The sequence below is a fragment of the Cornus florida genome, unplaced genomic scaffold (assembly GCF_030987335.1).
Source record: "Cornus florida cultivar Cherokee Brave unplaced genomic scaffold, ASM3098733v1 CherokeeBrave_3.0.0_Hap2_Chr08, whole genome shotgun sequence".
Classification (NCBI taxonomy): domain Eukaryota; kingdom Viridiplantae; phylum Streptophyta; class Magnoliopsida; order Cornales; family Cornaceae; genus Cornus; species Cornus florida.
In genome coordinates this window covers 4289172-4303049 of record NW_026775578.1, presented here as the reverse complement: position 1 = coordinate 4303049, position 13878 = coordinate 4289172, and the positions used below count along the sequence as shown (strand labels likewise).

General features: G+C 37.0%; 2 protein-coding genes across 2 annotated transcripts; one reads left to right on the top strand and one right to left on the bottom strand.

Moving 5' to 3' along the window:
* The first annotated feature begins 99 nt into the window (after positions 1–99).
* On the top strand, positions 100–4016 carry LOC132268988 (ammonium transporter 2 member 5-like). Its single transcript, XM_059769952.1, has 3 exons — positions 100–1725; positions 1977–2262; positions 2812–4016. Exons 1-3 carry the CDS (start codon positions 1138–1140, stop codon positions 3372–3374), a joined length of 1437 nt encoding a protein of 478 aa, XP_059625935.1. The 5' UTR covers positions 100–1137; the 3' UTR covers positions 3375–4016.
* A 6399-nt stretch (positions 4017–10415) lies between these two features.
* On the bottom strand, positions 10416–13680 carry LOC132268984 (pentatricopeptide repeat-containing protein At3g63370, chloroplastic). Its single transcript, XM_059769941.1, has one exon. It carries the CDS (start codon positions 13632–13634, stop codon positions 10764–10766), a length of 2871 nt encoding a protein of 956 aa, XP_059625924.1. The 5' UTR covers positions 13635–13680; the 3' UTR covers positions 10416–10763.
* Positions 13681–13878: the final 198 nt, after the last annotated feature.

The window sequence follows — 13878 nt, the reverse complement described above, 5'->3', positions numbered from 1 at the left end:
TTTATTGTTATATTGGTGGATGGTATTATCAAACATTTTATGTGCCATGAGTAAATCCACATTGCCTAGACCAAATTCAAAATCTGGACTAATGGGTGAATGCGTTGGAAACCTACCCCATGGAAGGAGAAAAACTCTGTTGGGCCCGTTGCATCGTGCATGCCCATCCAGACCGTCTGTGTAAGACACGCGGTAATGAATGGATGGGTGCAACCAGTTTTTTTCGAATTTGACGGCAAATTTTACAGGTATCAAACTAGCAGATGCATGCTGGCGAAACAAAGGATTTTATCTTATATATGATGCTGTTATATTGATCTGATTTTAGTTTTTGTTAAAGAATATATAGAAGCCTTTTGTTATACTTTATTTTCATGCTGCTAGTTTACATGGTGCCGGGACTACCATTGGACCAGACAAATCACTAGTTGGCACCACCATTGGACCAAACTAATCACTTGTTGGCACCACCATTGGACCAAACTAATCACTTGTTGGCACCACCATTGGACCAAACTAATCACTTGTAGAATTTTTTTTTTTTTAATGAAGTTTGATACATTTATTTGGTGTCAGCTGGTGAGACCATTTAAAGTTGGCCCAAGCATGAAGTTGCATGTGTAATCCTTTTGTTTCACTTGCAGCCTATGGTTGTGAGGCAGAAATTTTTTGAAAGTGACTCCCAAGAGTTTTAGTATCTTATGGTTGTGAAGTTCTGAAATTTACACAATCTAAAATAAGCAACTGGAGATTAGTTGTCCCCTATTTAAATATTCCCATGGGAAATATCACCAATTCTTGGCGGAGATTCCATGGATCCAACTTAGAGCCGTTGGATTCTACCCCCCAAGATGCAGACGCAGAATCCACATCAGCCCCGAGGTTATACTTTTGACCTGAGAGTTATAAAAAACTCAATGATGAAAACAATAATAAGGAAAAAAAAAAAAAAAAATTAAAGGGCAGTTAGGGAAGTTGAGCTTACATGGGTCCTACTTATTTTGTCAAAAATAGGTGCACGTATATGAATGCAGTATATACACTCACCACCCTTGTCTTCAAGTTTCAAACCTCACCCACCCCGATTCACTTCAAAGTTCCAAACCTCACCTCACTCCTGCCTGACAAAGTCTCTAAATGGAGATTCCGGTGAACCTCCTTCCCATCGATGCAAGCCCAGGGTGGATGAACAAAGGTGACAATGCATGGCAACTGACGGCGGCGACATTTGTAGGGCTCCAGAGCGTCCCGGGCCTCATCGTCCTCTATGGTAGCATCGTGAAGAAGAAATGGGCGGTGAACTCGGCCTTCATGGCCCTTTATGCCTTCGCGGCATGCTTGGTTTGCTGGGTCGGGTGGGGATACAACATGGCCTTCGGTGGCAAGTTCCTTCCATTCGATGGAAAAGTGGGCTTGGCATTGGGCGACAAGTACCTTTTCCAACAGGCCTTTCTGGGCCGCTTCCCCAACGCAACCATGATATACTTTCAGTTTGTGTTTGCAGCGATCACCTTGATCTTGATTGCTGGGGCGTTGCTTGGAAGGATGAATTTCTATGCGTGGATGATTTTTGTGCCTCTTTGGCTCACCTTTTCTTACACAATTGGGGCATATAGCATGTGGAGTCCCCATGGCTGGCTATTCAAGCTTGGAATTATCGATTATTCCGGCGGCTTTGTCATTCACCTCTCTTCAGGTGTTGCTGGTTTCACTGCAGCTTACTGGGTAATTATACCCACTATATATATATATATATATATATATATATATGTGATGCTTTAATTCAATACCTTATTAAATTGACACAAATTGACGAAGGCGAGACAATCTCATATATATCCTTACCAGCAATAACAATAATTTAATATTTTTATTTTTATTTTTCGTTTCGGTAAATACCCATAACAATAATTTTATATTCAACCACATTTCAAACATTTTTCAGAACTAACTGTTGGACATTAAAATGGTAAAAGGTGGGACCGAGGGCAAGCAACGATCGAGAGAGGTTCCCGCCAAACAATATCATCTTGATGCTTGCAGGGGCAGGCCTACTTTGGATGGGGTGGTCAGGCTTCAACGGTGGAGATCCTTATGCTGCCAGCATAGATGCATCTCTGGCCGTCCTTAACACACACTTGTGTGCAGCCACAAGCTTGCTCACCTGGCTGTTCCTAGACATTCTTTTCTTCGTAAAGCCGTCGGTCATTGGTGCCACACAGGGCATGATCACCGGATTAGTTTGCATCACTCCTGCTGCAGGTTTGATAATCTTAATTTATATATATATAAGTTAAAGCAAATGCATACACCCACCAGCCCCTCGAAACTTGAAGCCTAAATCTCTATTTTGAGTAGAGATCTACCTTACCGGTAACCATTTTGTATGTTCCTTGCAATTGATGAAGCTTCACCACTTTAACGGTGAAATTTCACAAATAAACGAATACAAATAGATGAAATTTGATCAATATATAGTGGTGAACTTCACCGACTTCACTCCTTTATAGCACAAAAAGGAGTTCCTTTTTGTTTCCTTCATTGAATTAGTAAACAAAACGAGTACTTATATGTGCAATTTCTTCTAATTTATTTTTATTAGTGATTGTTCATCATTAGTATTTTTCAAACATAAATTAGTATTCCAATATGCATGGTCTGAATTTTGATATATATACGTCCAACAAATCATAATAATATCCAGTATCTGAAATCAATTAGGAAAAATATGCCTAATTCTAAAAATTATTTTTGGCATTGAATTTTCTTTTTATAGCTAGCTGAAATTATCGAAAAATTAACCTTGATCAGGAGTGGTGCAAGGTTGGGCAGCCATCATAATGGGACTATTATCTGGAAGCATTCCATGGTACACTATGATGATCCTCCACAAGAAAATATGGCTACTCAAACAAGTTGATGACACCATGGCAGTCTTCCACACCCACGCTGTGGCCGGAACCTTGGGCGGCCTTCTGGCCGGCTTCTTCTCGGATCCCAGACTGTGCCGCATTTTCTTCTTGGTCGAGGATTGGGAACACTTCATAGGACTCGTCTATGGCTTTCACAATGGTCAAATCAGGGCAGGTTTCAAGCAAATGGGGATTCAAGTGTTGGGAATTGCATTTGTTATTTGCTTGAACGTGGTAACAACTAGCCTGATATGTTTGCTGATTAGGGTTGTGATTCCGCTTAGAGTGACAGATGATGAGTTGAAGCACGGGGACGACGCCATTCATGGGGAGGAGGCCTATGCACTGTGGGGTGATGGGGAGAGGTATGACAACTCTAAGCACAATTCTGTTTTTGGGATCGACGATTGTCCTGCCGCGCCATTCGCACCCGAAACTACAAGGGAAGTTCAAACCGCTTGAACTCCATTACCTTCACTTGTATCTACTAAACTACTACTCCACATTTGATCAATAAACAATTGATCTGAATTACTTACTTTAGTATTCATATTAATTAATTGTCCATGTAAAATATACACGCGCGCGAGATCAACAGGACTAAGACAAACATCTTCTTCTTTATTTTATTTTATTTTTTTTTAATTGGTACTCACATGTATATGTCTCTAGTTGATACTCACACACACGTCTTGAATCTTGAACTTTCTTTGGAAGGTAAGAGGCCGATACCGTTAGATCACTTGCCTGTGAATACTAGGCGAGCTGGTAAATTATGAACAAAAAGGAAGAAGTAATAGTGTTTTTCATGATCCCATCAACAGGTGAAACTGCCACATGATCTCATCTTTCCTTGGCAGATCGAGAAGGAAGTTTAGATCAAGCTGGCAGCTTCAACTGTCAGTGGTTCACGGTCGATAACTTGGTAAACGCTCCATCTTGCACTGTTGTGTAGTAGTAGTGTGTGTGTGAGAGAGAGAGATTCATTTGTGTCAGGGATGCTTGTAGTAGTGTGTGTGTGTGAGAGATAGAGGGAGAGATTCATTTGTGTCAGGGATGCTAGCCAGAGATGAAAAGATCCCTTGCCTATGTACTAGTTTTATAGTGATTTCGTTGGTTGTTAATAATTTATGTGTAAATCAAACAGATGGCATGCGGTGGTCCAAAGTGAGACAAGTTGAATATTGTTGTCACACCCACGCCTATATTAAACAGACAAGTTAGCGAGACTTTCTATAAACTTCCTAATCATTTTATTCTTTATCTTTAGCTTCTCTTTTCCCGCTCTCTCTCTCTCTCTCTCTCTCAATGTAAACATCAGCCATGAACCTCAAATAAACCAGAGTAGAACACGTGGGACTAAATTGGGGACCATTTACATGGCTTCTTACATGTAGGAGAAAAGGAAAGCATCTCCACCTAATTAACATGCTAATGTTGTTTGGGTTAATGTGTCAAACGTACCCTCTTCATTCCTTATAAGTATATTTCACTAGTTCAATCAAGATTGCTTTTATATATATATATGTGTGTGTGTGTGCGCGTGTGGGGCATGTCATTTGTTGGGTGCTTGACCCCTGCATCTAATTAATTGGTGGTGTCGGTTATACATATATTAAACAGACATTTCTATGGATTAAATAACAAACATGTTGGGAATCTATTCCTGAAAGTGACCCAATTCCTTACAGGCAATTAATAAAATTAATGATAATATATATATAGATATTCTGATACAAGTTTTAGTGAGTCTGACGTACATCGTACATCGACACTCTTTCCAACTTGTTTTGATCTCTTTGGTAGGTTTGGGAAGATGGAACCAATAGATTCATGCAAAGTAACCACCAAATGCAAGTGTCACAAAAGTAAAAATATATTCTAATATACTGAAAAGCTCCCAAACAAATTGGTCGATATATATATATATATATAAATATCTATGTCATGCTTATCTTCGATAGGACATATTACTAATAAATTACTTTTCTTTTTCGTGTGCAATCATACCACTACTAATTCATTTCATCAAAACTTCACACTTAATTCCCCCTTTTTTTTTTCTTTCTTTTTTTTCGTCTGATTTTGGACAATTGCCTCAATAGTCCAATGAAATAGTATCTCCAGTAAATTTTAGAGTGCCAGACTTCTTTAACCCTCTGCATCTAACTTAAACCCTTACAGCTGTTTGGTTTTTTTAGTATAGGAGAGAACAAAACATAGGCAAAGCCATAACATCAACTAAGAAAGAAGGCCCAAAGGACCAACAAAGAAAGCATTGGATAGAAAAGCCTATCTATCTTAAGAGTCTTTTCCTTTCCTGTGTCTTTGTAACTGAGAGAAGGGAGATGAGACACACATGATAGGCCCAAAGCCATAATAGAGCACCCTTCAATTGCAAACTTTAATAAACTTGTGTTCGTTTGGAAAATTTGCCTTTGAAAATTCTTAAGGGACATTTAGGCTGTGATTCTCTCAGGTTTTATAACCGGGCAGAGATTGGGTTTTGTGATGTGGCTGTTACATTTTTGGGACTGCAAGCCATACAATGAATAATCTTACTATGTCTAAAACCATACGTTTTATAGCCCCAATTGACACGGAAACATACAGTTGGGCTTACGCCCCTGTTTGGTTGGGCTGAGACTGAAATCGTGCCCTACTATTTCAGTAGGCTTTATTGTTCATTTGATGATTAAAATATCTATCAAAAGAACAAAACAATTGCCTAATTAACTGAAGGGGCATAAATCCCACTGGACCAACTTCAGCCCAGCCCGCCAGTTAAGGAAGGATCCCATTGGCCCCCCAACTCATCCACTCTCACTTAAGGCCTGTTCTGATTGAGAGTGAGGCCCAAGAGGATATCAAGCCCGTTTGGAAAGGATCAAGACCATATTATCTCAGGGTTATTAGAGGTAAAGATAGACTTCTATAAACAGAAAAAAGAACAAATATTGAATTGAAGCGTAAAAAATTCACTTTCCTAACGCAGAGAGCAATTTCTAACATTCCCAGTCTGCTTCCTCATTCAAACCATGTACATTACAAAATTTTCACATGCAGTGCATCAATTATTTTTATACAAGACATATGAAAACAGAACCTCTGCCTCATTTGTTCCAACAATCATCTGAAAAGCTATTTTAACCTGCGGAATGATTATCCCCTGCTAACAACTTTGCCAGAAGAGAAGAGTCAAATCAAGTGTGTATATAAATAAATATATATAGACGAGTATCGTTAGATGAAAAGCATGAATAGAAAAGAAAAACACAGGACAAAGTATTAGAAAAAGTTTGGTATAAAGCAGGCTAACAAGAAGAAGAGTATCTCATAGGTAGGGAAAGGAACTAGATACTCACCAGTGATCAATTTCTCTGCTTCATTTTGTTACGGAGTATTTTCTTTTTCTTTTCATCAGAAGATATAGAAGAAGGTTTTGTAGTCTGTTTGGCCCCCAAAAGGGGAAGGAATGAGGCTGACAGAGCATGACCTAGCTAGGGTTTGTTATTTCTCCATCTCCAACTCTAACCAACCAAGGCTAGATCATGCTGGCAGCTTCACTTATTCCCTTGTGGACTTGATTCCATCAACTTGAACAAAGCCGGTCCACCCTAGCTATATCATCTCTCTTTTTCCCTGGAAAGTCAAACAACTAGACCCTAGATTATCTGATAAACAAATTTGAATTATCTGATAAACAAATATGAATACTGAAACAGGTCTGGTTTTGATATTTTTTCTCAGAGAATAAAATAAAAATAATAAATATGTATAAGAAACTTCTAAAATCAACCTTTACTCTAAAGATTAAGAAGAAATAACCATAAAAAGTCTGCAAGAGTTTTCTTCTTTGGATTAGTTCAACAAACTGACAAGGAGAGTGAAACATGTATATATATATATATATAGGTAACAAAAAGAAAGAGAAAGGTAAAGCAAAGTGGACAAAGATTCATCTAATGATAATTAATAAGAATAAGAAAGAGATGCAAGAGCATCATCAAGAGAAGAGAGAAGATATTAAAATAATTACACTTGGGGTGTTTGACAAACAAATTTTTTGAACTAGGAAATGAAATCAAATCCAATGGAAGAAGGAAAGGAAATAAAAGAATGAAAGAACAAAAAGTATGTAAATAGAGAAAGACGATCGAAACCCTAGAAGTTGACTTGTACAAAACATTAGGGATTGTGTAAATTTATAGGAGATTTGAGTGAGACAGATGTTGGTAAAGAGAGATGCCTAAAGACACGAGGCTGAATGCAAAACAGTGAAATAAAGAAGCCTGATGTGGGCAGCAGAGAAATAACAGCCAGGCTAATACAGTAATTATACTGGTATATATGTATATGTGTGTATATATATGTATATGCTCCTCGGAATATTGGTAGGTGCTGTAGCTGTACGACAGTACTAGTAGGCATGCATAGTTTGATAGGAGCAAATTAATGGCAGGTTGGTGGGATGGAGCTCATCATAGCATGGGGGGGCCTCCTACTTAGCAAAATTAAGGACTGTTTTGTTCATGCCATAAATATGAATAATTTAAAACTTATTAGGACGACTTTCTCAATACCGAGTAGCATTATTTTAGAAAAAGAAAGAAAGAAAAAAGAATTAGATATAATTACTGAATGTAATGAGGCTGTTGAAAAAATAAATTTTTTTTCTTCGTAGAGATATACGAGAAAAGAAAGGAGAATAAGAAGAATGACATATCATTCATTTTTTACAAATAAGAAATGAGGGACATGTGAACTATTTTAAAAATTTTAAATTAAATATTATCCTAGATTTAATTTACAGCAATATCCGGTATAAATTACAATATTTTAAATAATATTGGATATAATGGTAAAAATAATTAAAACTTTTTCTTTCTTTCTCTCCTAACAAACATAGTAGTTTATTATTATTTTTTTATCCAACCGAACAAAAATAAAAAAATATGCAATTTATTCCAAACAAAATATAAGTATAAATGAACGTATTTATTCACTTAATAAAACAAAATAACTTGGTAGAGAAAATATAAATTTGTTCGGGACATGTGCGGTAGATTTTTACAGGGATGTAACTTATGTCAAATAAGAAAATACGATCAACTCAAACCAGGAGTATTTTATTTAATTCAGATTAAAGTACCGATCAATTTAATTTTAGTATATATCGTCGAAGTAAAAAACAAATGCAGGTTAAAGTTATGATACTCAAACGAGATGATGATGATGTTGTTCAACTTGATCGTCATAGGTACTTACCCAAAATAATAAAATAAAAAATAAAACTTGACCATCATAGGTACAAGGTTTGCTTCAATTTTATAAAAGAATTACAAAAAAATTATAACTTTTAAACTAATTAACAAAATCTTTTTATTGTTTTACAAGTAATATTTTTAAATATTTATTTTACGGCAAACTATTCTTATCAATTATGCTAATTGCATGAAAGTTTATCATTAATTAAACCAAACATAATTATTTGTACAAATGAAATTAAAGAATATCTAAAAGGTGAGGTACATATATATATTTTCAAACAAATTTAAAAAGGTTTACATTTTGAACACTCGAAATTCGATGAAGATCCTACCTTAATGTTTCAACTTCAAACTCAGTTGTCAAATCTACAAAAGGTATTGATTTCATTGTGTGTGTGTATCCGACCTTCGAGATAAGCTGGTGTGCTCACAATTATCTGTTAAATGCATGATACTCATGTAAAAAGAGTAGTAACGGTATTCATATTTAATTATTGGATTGAGACAATTTTTTTAATATCTATATATTTTAATTAAATGATTATATGTGGAAATTTTTTTTTAGCTATCTTGATAGCATAATTATACATGTAATTTAATGAAAAACATTGTATGGACTCTGAGAGCCTGAGTATTGTTGGCAAATATAAATTGAAAGCAAAGCAAAGCAAAGCAAGCAGTTGGCCAATGAACCCTAGAAAGGCAAATAAAGATGTGTCACAGGTGGCTGCAGAAACCTCCTTCACCATGCATTCAACTTTTTAAACTTGGGTTTTTGCTCTTGTTAATTTTTTTCTAGCTGGTTGCAACTTGCAGCAGAGGTGTATGTAAATGCATATATGAAACGTGAATGGTGCTGCAGGAGTACAACTTTTGACTTTGGGGACTAGGGTGGTCCTATATACTACGTATCTGTGTGTGCGTTTGTGTATATATATGAGCAGTGATAGAGAAATTGAAGTTTTTTATCGAAAAAAAATGTCCAACTTGACACATCAGACTGATTACACGTGAAATAATTTTTTATCATTTCTTTCACTTTCTCTCCCCACTTTCCCTTTCTCTCTCTATCTTTTTTTTTTTTTTTCTCTCTCCTCTCTCAATCTGGATTAACTGATTGTTCGTCCTTCATTAATTCTTCTCACCTTTCCTCTCTTTTCCTTCATCAATTTTTCTCACCTTTCCTCTCTCTCAAAATCTGGTGGTCATGCACAAGAGTTTCCATTATAAGAGACGTGAAAAGAAAACAAATTTGTTTATTTAGAAAAAAAAAAAAAAAAAATAACCAAGAGAAGAGAAAATGATGAATATTCTTAAAAATTTCTTTTTTTGGTTTTGTGCATATTGTTTTGGAAGAAATTTTAATGGTTTTATATGGTTACTTTCAATTTTGAGATATCAAAACGAAAAATTGAAGAAATCAAAACGTAATAGAACCAGAATAGAGAGAGAATAGCCGAGAAGGAGGCTAGAAAAGAGGAGAAAGAAACGAAGAGTAATAGAGGAAAGAGAAACGAAATTGTACGATATTAGAAAATAACCGGACGTAAATAAGTCCCGTTAAATTCGACCTCTGATTCGGATGTTTGGTTCGGTTCACGTATCATTTTCCTATATATATATATATATATTGATTTGCCTAGTCCGGTGTACTACAGAGTACAGACCGCTGACCGCGTATGAAGAAGATAAGTTTCCTACCCTCTCTCTGTGTTTATTGTTTGTCTTGGTATGCTAACATTACAGTTCACCAGGCCGCACAAAACAAGCCAATTAGCATCATCAGCCACCAGAAGTAATTACCTAACGAAACAGAACCAGACCTATTCACCTGCACCCGCCATTTATATTTATTGTCATCTTCCCTTCACATGTCATGCATTTGGATTTGCCAGTTTAGACTCTTAATTAACACACGGAATATCCCAAAAGTAAAGTTTAGCTGTGGATAGATCGTCTCTCTCTCTCAAAGAAAAATTGTTTCTAAGGTCAGGTGCTTAGTTTACTTTTTAATTTACTTCAATAATTTGTCTTGCAATAACTTTTTATTTTTATTTTTATTTTTTGAGGAATAAGTACATCAGATAAAACATGTACAGTCCAGTAACATAACTATCTTAAAAAGCTGTCATGTAATTAAGGCTTTGCATAAATAATGCATCAACTCTATGAGGAAGAGCTACTTTCATTCAAAACTCTAACCATCAAGCCTTCATTGAGATCCTTAACCCCATAAATAAATAAATAAATGAAGCCTTCATTTAGATCCTTATCCTCTATCTCTGGAGATATACAGATTGGGGGCTAGAGCTGGACCATTTGCAAAGTAACATACTGGAACCATAGCTCATCAGGTGGAGAGTCATTACAAGTAGTCCTCAGCAATGGATGCTTCGACACTAAAGAAGTCATCACCCCAAGTATCTGTGTCACAGATATACATTGGAAGGAAACATAACACTACCATTATTTTGTACAAAGTGAGTCGCATATAATCAAACATATGCCCTCACATATGTCATGTCTAACTTTTATATATCAAACAAAAATGACCATAAATAAAATTGATGATCTGAAATGGTTACCAAAAATCTCCACAAGAGCATACTCCACCTACAAAATGATGGAATCTATTGGCATCCCTCATAATAATTTCTCTTCCAAAGAACTTCGTGACTAGCTTAATGAAACTATGACAATCTCCACAAACCCGAAGGTTCTTCGTTATTCGAATTGGGCTTCCCTCCGGTGCTGTAAGCAAGCCATATGCAATGGCCAGCCTTTCACTGTGCCCTTGAAGCATCTTGACTTTCGTTTCTTCATCTACATTGTGCAGAACAAACTTGGTTTGAGCCACATAGTCTCCTTCACTCTCCAATATCTCAGTAATTTGACCTAACTTATGGTAAATCTCATCTGATTGTGGATGAGATCGGTCTCTCGCCATGAATGTGTGAACTCTATTCCCAACCTCAATCCAACTACACCCTGGATCTTTCCTCAACCCTTTTCCCTTCATTCTCATTCTTACTTCCTCCACATCTTCCCATCTACCAGTTGCGGCAAAAACATTAGATACAAGTATATAATTTCCCGGATTCTCTGGATCCAATTCTAGAAGCTTATGTGCTGCAAATTCTCCTAATTCTTTGTTGGAGTGAACCCAGCAAGCGCGAAGGAGAGCACACCACACTGCAGCAGTAGGTTCCATGCGCATGCTTTTCACAAATTGGAATGCCTCTTTTAAGTGGTTTGCACGGCCAAGCAAATCAACCAGGCAAGCACAGTGTTCTGGCCATAGCTCTAATTGATATTCACGTTCCATTATTTCAAAAATCATTATACCTTCATCTACCAGTCCTGAGTGGCTACAAGCATAAAGAAGTGCCAAGAAGGTAATATGATCAGGAACTAAATCTTCATCCTCCATCCTTCTAAATAATTCAATGGCTTCCTTACCACGCCCATACATTCCGTATGCATTGATCATACTAGTCCATAGAACTAAATCTTTGTATCTGATAAATTTAAATACCTTGCACGAGTTCTCTAAAGTCCCACAGCAAGCATACATATCGACAAGAGAGCTTGCAGCGGAACCCTCTAGGAAAAAACCCTTCCTGAACAAGAACCCATGTATCTCTTTTCCTTTCCTCAAGGCAGATAAACTTGCAGCTGCAGTGAGTGCGCTCACTAAGGCTATACAATCAGGTTCAATGCCCGTTTCTTTGAGGGAAAGGAAAAGGTCAAGAGCCTCATTTGCAAGCCCATTATGGACATAACAAGATATAATGCTCGTCCACGACACAATATCTTTAACTTCAATTGATTCAAAAACACGAGATGCCTTATCTATGTCCCCGCACTCTCCATAGACGTCCATAACTGAATTCTGTAGCACAATATCAGATAATCCTCTTCTCAACATGTAACCATGAATTTCTTTTACAAGGGTAATGCACTTCAAACCACTACAAGCCAGTAGGACGCTTCCAATCATCATTGCATCAGCATCCATTCCTTCCCTCTGTACTTCCCGGAACAATTGTAAAGCCCTAAAATGACAATTATTCTGAGCATAGCCAGCAATGACTGTTGTCCAGGAAATGAAGTCTTTATTGGGCATCCTGTCAAAAACAGAGCCCATATAGTTCATCCTATAACATTTTGCATACATATCCATAAGTGTGTTCCCAACCTGCAAATCAGAATGTAATCCATTTTTTATAGCATATGCATGAATTTCCATCCCATTCAACAGATTTCCCAATCTAGCAGAGGTAGTGAGGACGCTTGTGATTGAAACCTGGTCAGGTTTTTGACCTACTTCTTGCATCTCACGAAAGAATAGCAGAGAGTCATTGTATAAGCCATTTTGGACAAAACCTGAGAGCATTGAATTCCATGATATATTGTCCTTCTCATCCATTCTCATGAAAATTCTTGCAGCATCACCAATTTTTCCACATTTTGTGTACATCACAACCAAAGCATTGGACACATATAAATCAAGATGGTGACCATATTTCAATATAATAGCATGTATTTCCATGCCAAATTTTACAAATGAGGACTCATCACAGGCTTGAAGAACAGCGACAAAGGTATACGTGCTGGGGGCAAGACCAGCTTCCAGCATTTCTGTAAATAGCCTCAAAGCTTCAATGGATTGTCCGTTTGCAGCATTAGTCGAAATAATTGAATTCCATGATACAACGTCGTGACATGCACTCGTGCTGGTGAACAACAGCATTGTCCCACCGAGATCATTGCATTTCGCATACATACCCACAAGCGAATTGACAACAAATACATTAGAAACAAACCCCATTTTGATTGCTAGACCATGAACTTCAGTCCCACAACGAAGATCTTTAAGGCCACTACATGCTTTAAGTATACAAGGAAAAGTACAAGCATCAAGAGGAACATCACGAGCCCGCATTTCCAAATACAATTCAAGTGCTCCGAAAGGTTCCCCATTGGTAATATAAGCACCAATCATGGCATTCCATGTGAAAATAGTCCTCTCAGACATTCTGTCAAACACCTTCTCAGCATTTATAAGAGACCCACATTTCCCATACATGAACACAAGCTTAGTTCTCAAAAATCCTGAATCAAAATTATCATTAGATTTTATGACATGGGCATGGATTTGTTGGCCTTGTGATAAGGCATTCTTGCTTGCACAAAGTTCAAGAACTAATGAATAAGCTTCGTCTAAGGAAGACTCAGGTGGGTTTTGTGGAGCGAAGAAATTGCTAAGAGATATGAAAGCTTCTTCAAGGTTTCCTAGATGACAAATCTCTTTCAAAGAAGGGGTTTTGATTGATTTTTTAGGGAATTTGGAGATTTTGAAAGAACAATTTTTCTGGAATTTCTTTAAATTGGGTGGTCCAGTTAAGGTTGACGAGGGATTGAAGAAAGAGTATCGGGTGGACGTAGCCATCTTGGTGCTTGGAACCCGAAGGCGATGGACAAGATAAACGTTAAGGGCACGAATCTACAAATATTTAGATTTTGTTTTCACTGATAGAACTCACTCCGTTGTAGTCCAGCGGTTAGGATATCTGGCTTTCACCGGGTGACCCAGGTTCGATTTCCTGCAACGGAATATTTTATTTTGTTTTTTCTCCTACTTGCTTTTTCCCTTTATTATTTCTTTTCTATCCAAGATTAACTATTTTCTCCGA

Bases quoted from the DNA above. Each gene is read 5' to 3' on its own strand.
- LOC132268984 (XM_059769941.1), bottom strand. From the start codon at position 13,634: ATGGCTACGTCCACCCGATACTCTTTCTTCAATCCCTCGTCAACCTTA.
- LOC132268988 (XM_059769952.1), top strand. From the start codon at position 1,138: ATGGAGATTCCGGTGAACCTCCTTCCCATCGATGCAAGCCCAGGGTGG. The intron at 1,726-1,976 runs GTAATTATACCC...AAATGGTAAAAG, and splicing joins GTTTCACTGCAGCTTACTGG to GTGGGACCGAGGGCAAGCAA. The intron at 2,263-2,811 runs GTTTGATAATCT...AACCTTGATCAG, and splicing joins TTGCATCACTCCTGCTGCAG to GAGTGGTGCAAGGTTGGGCA.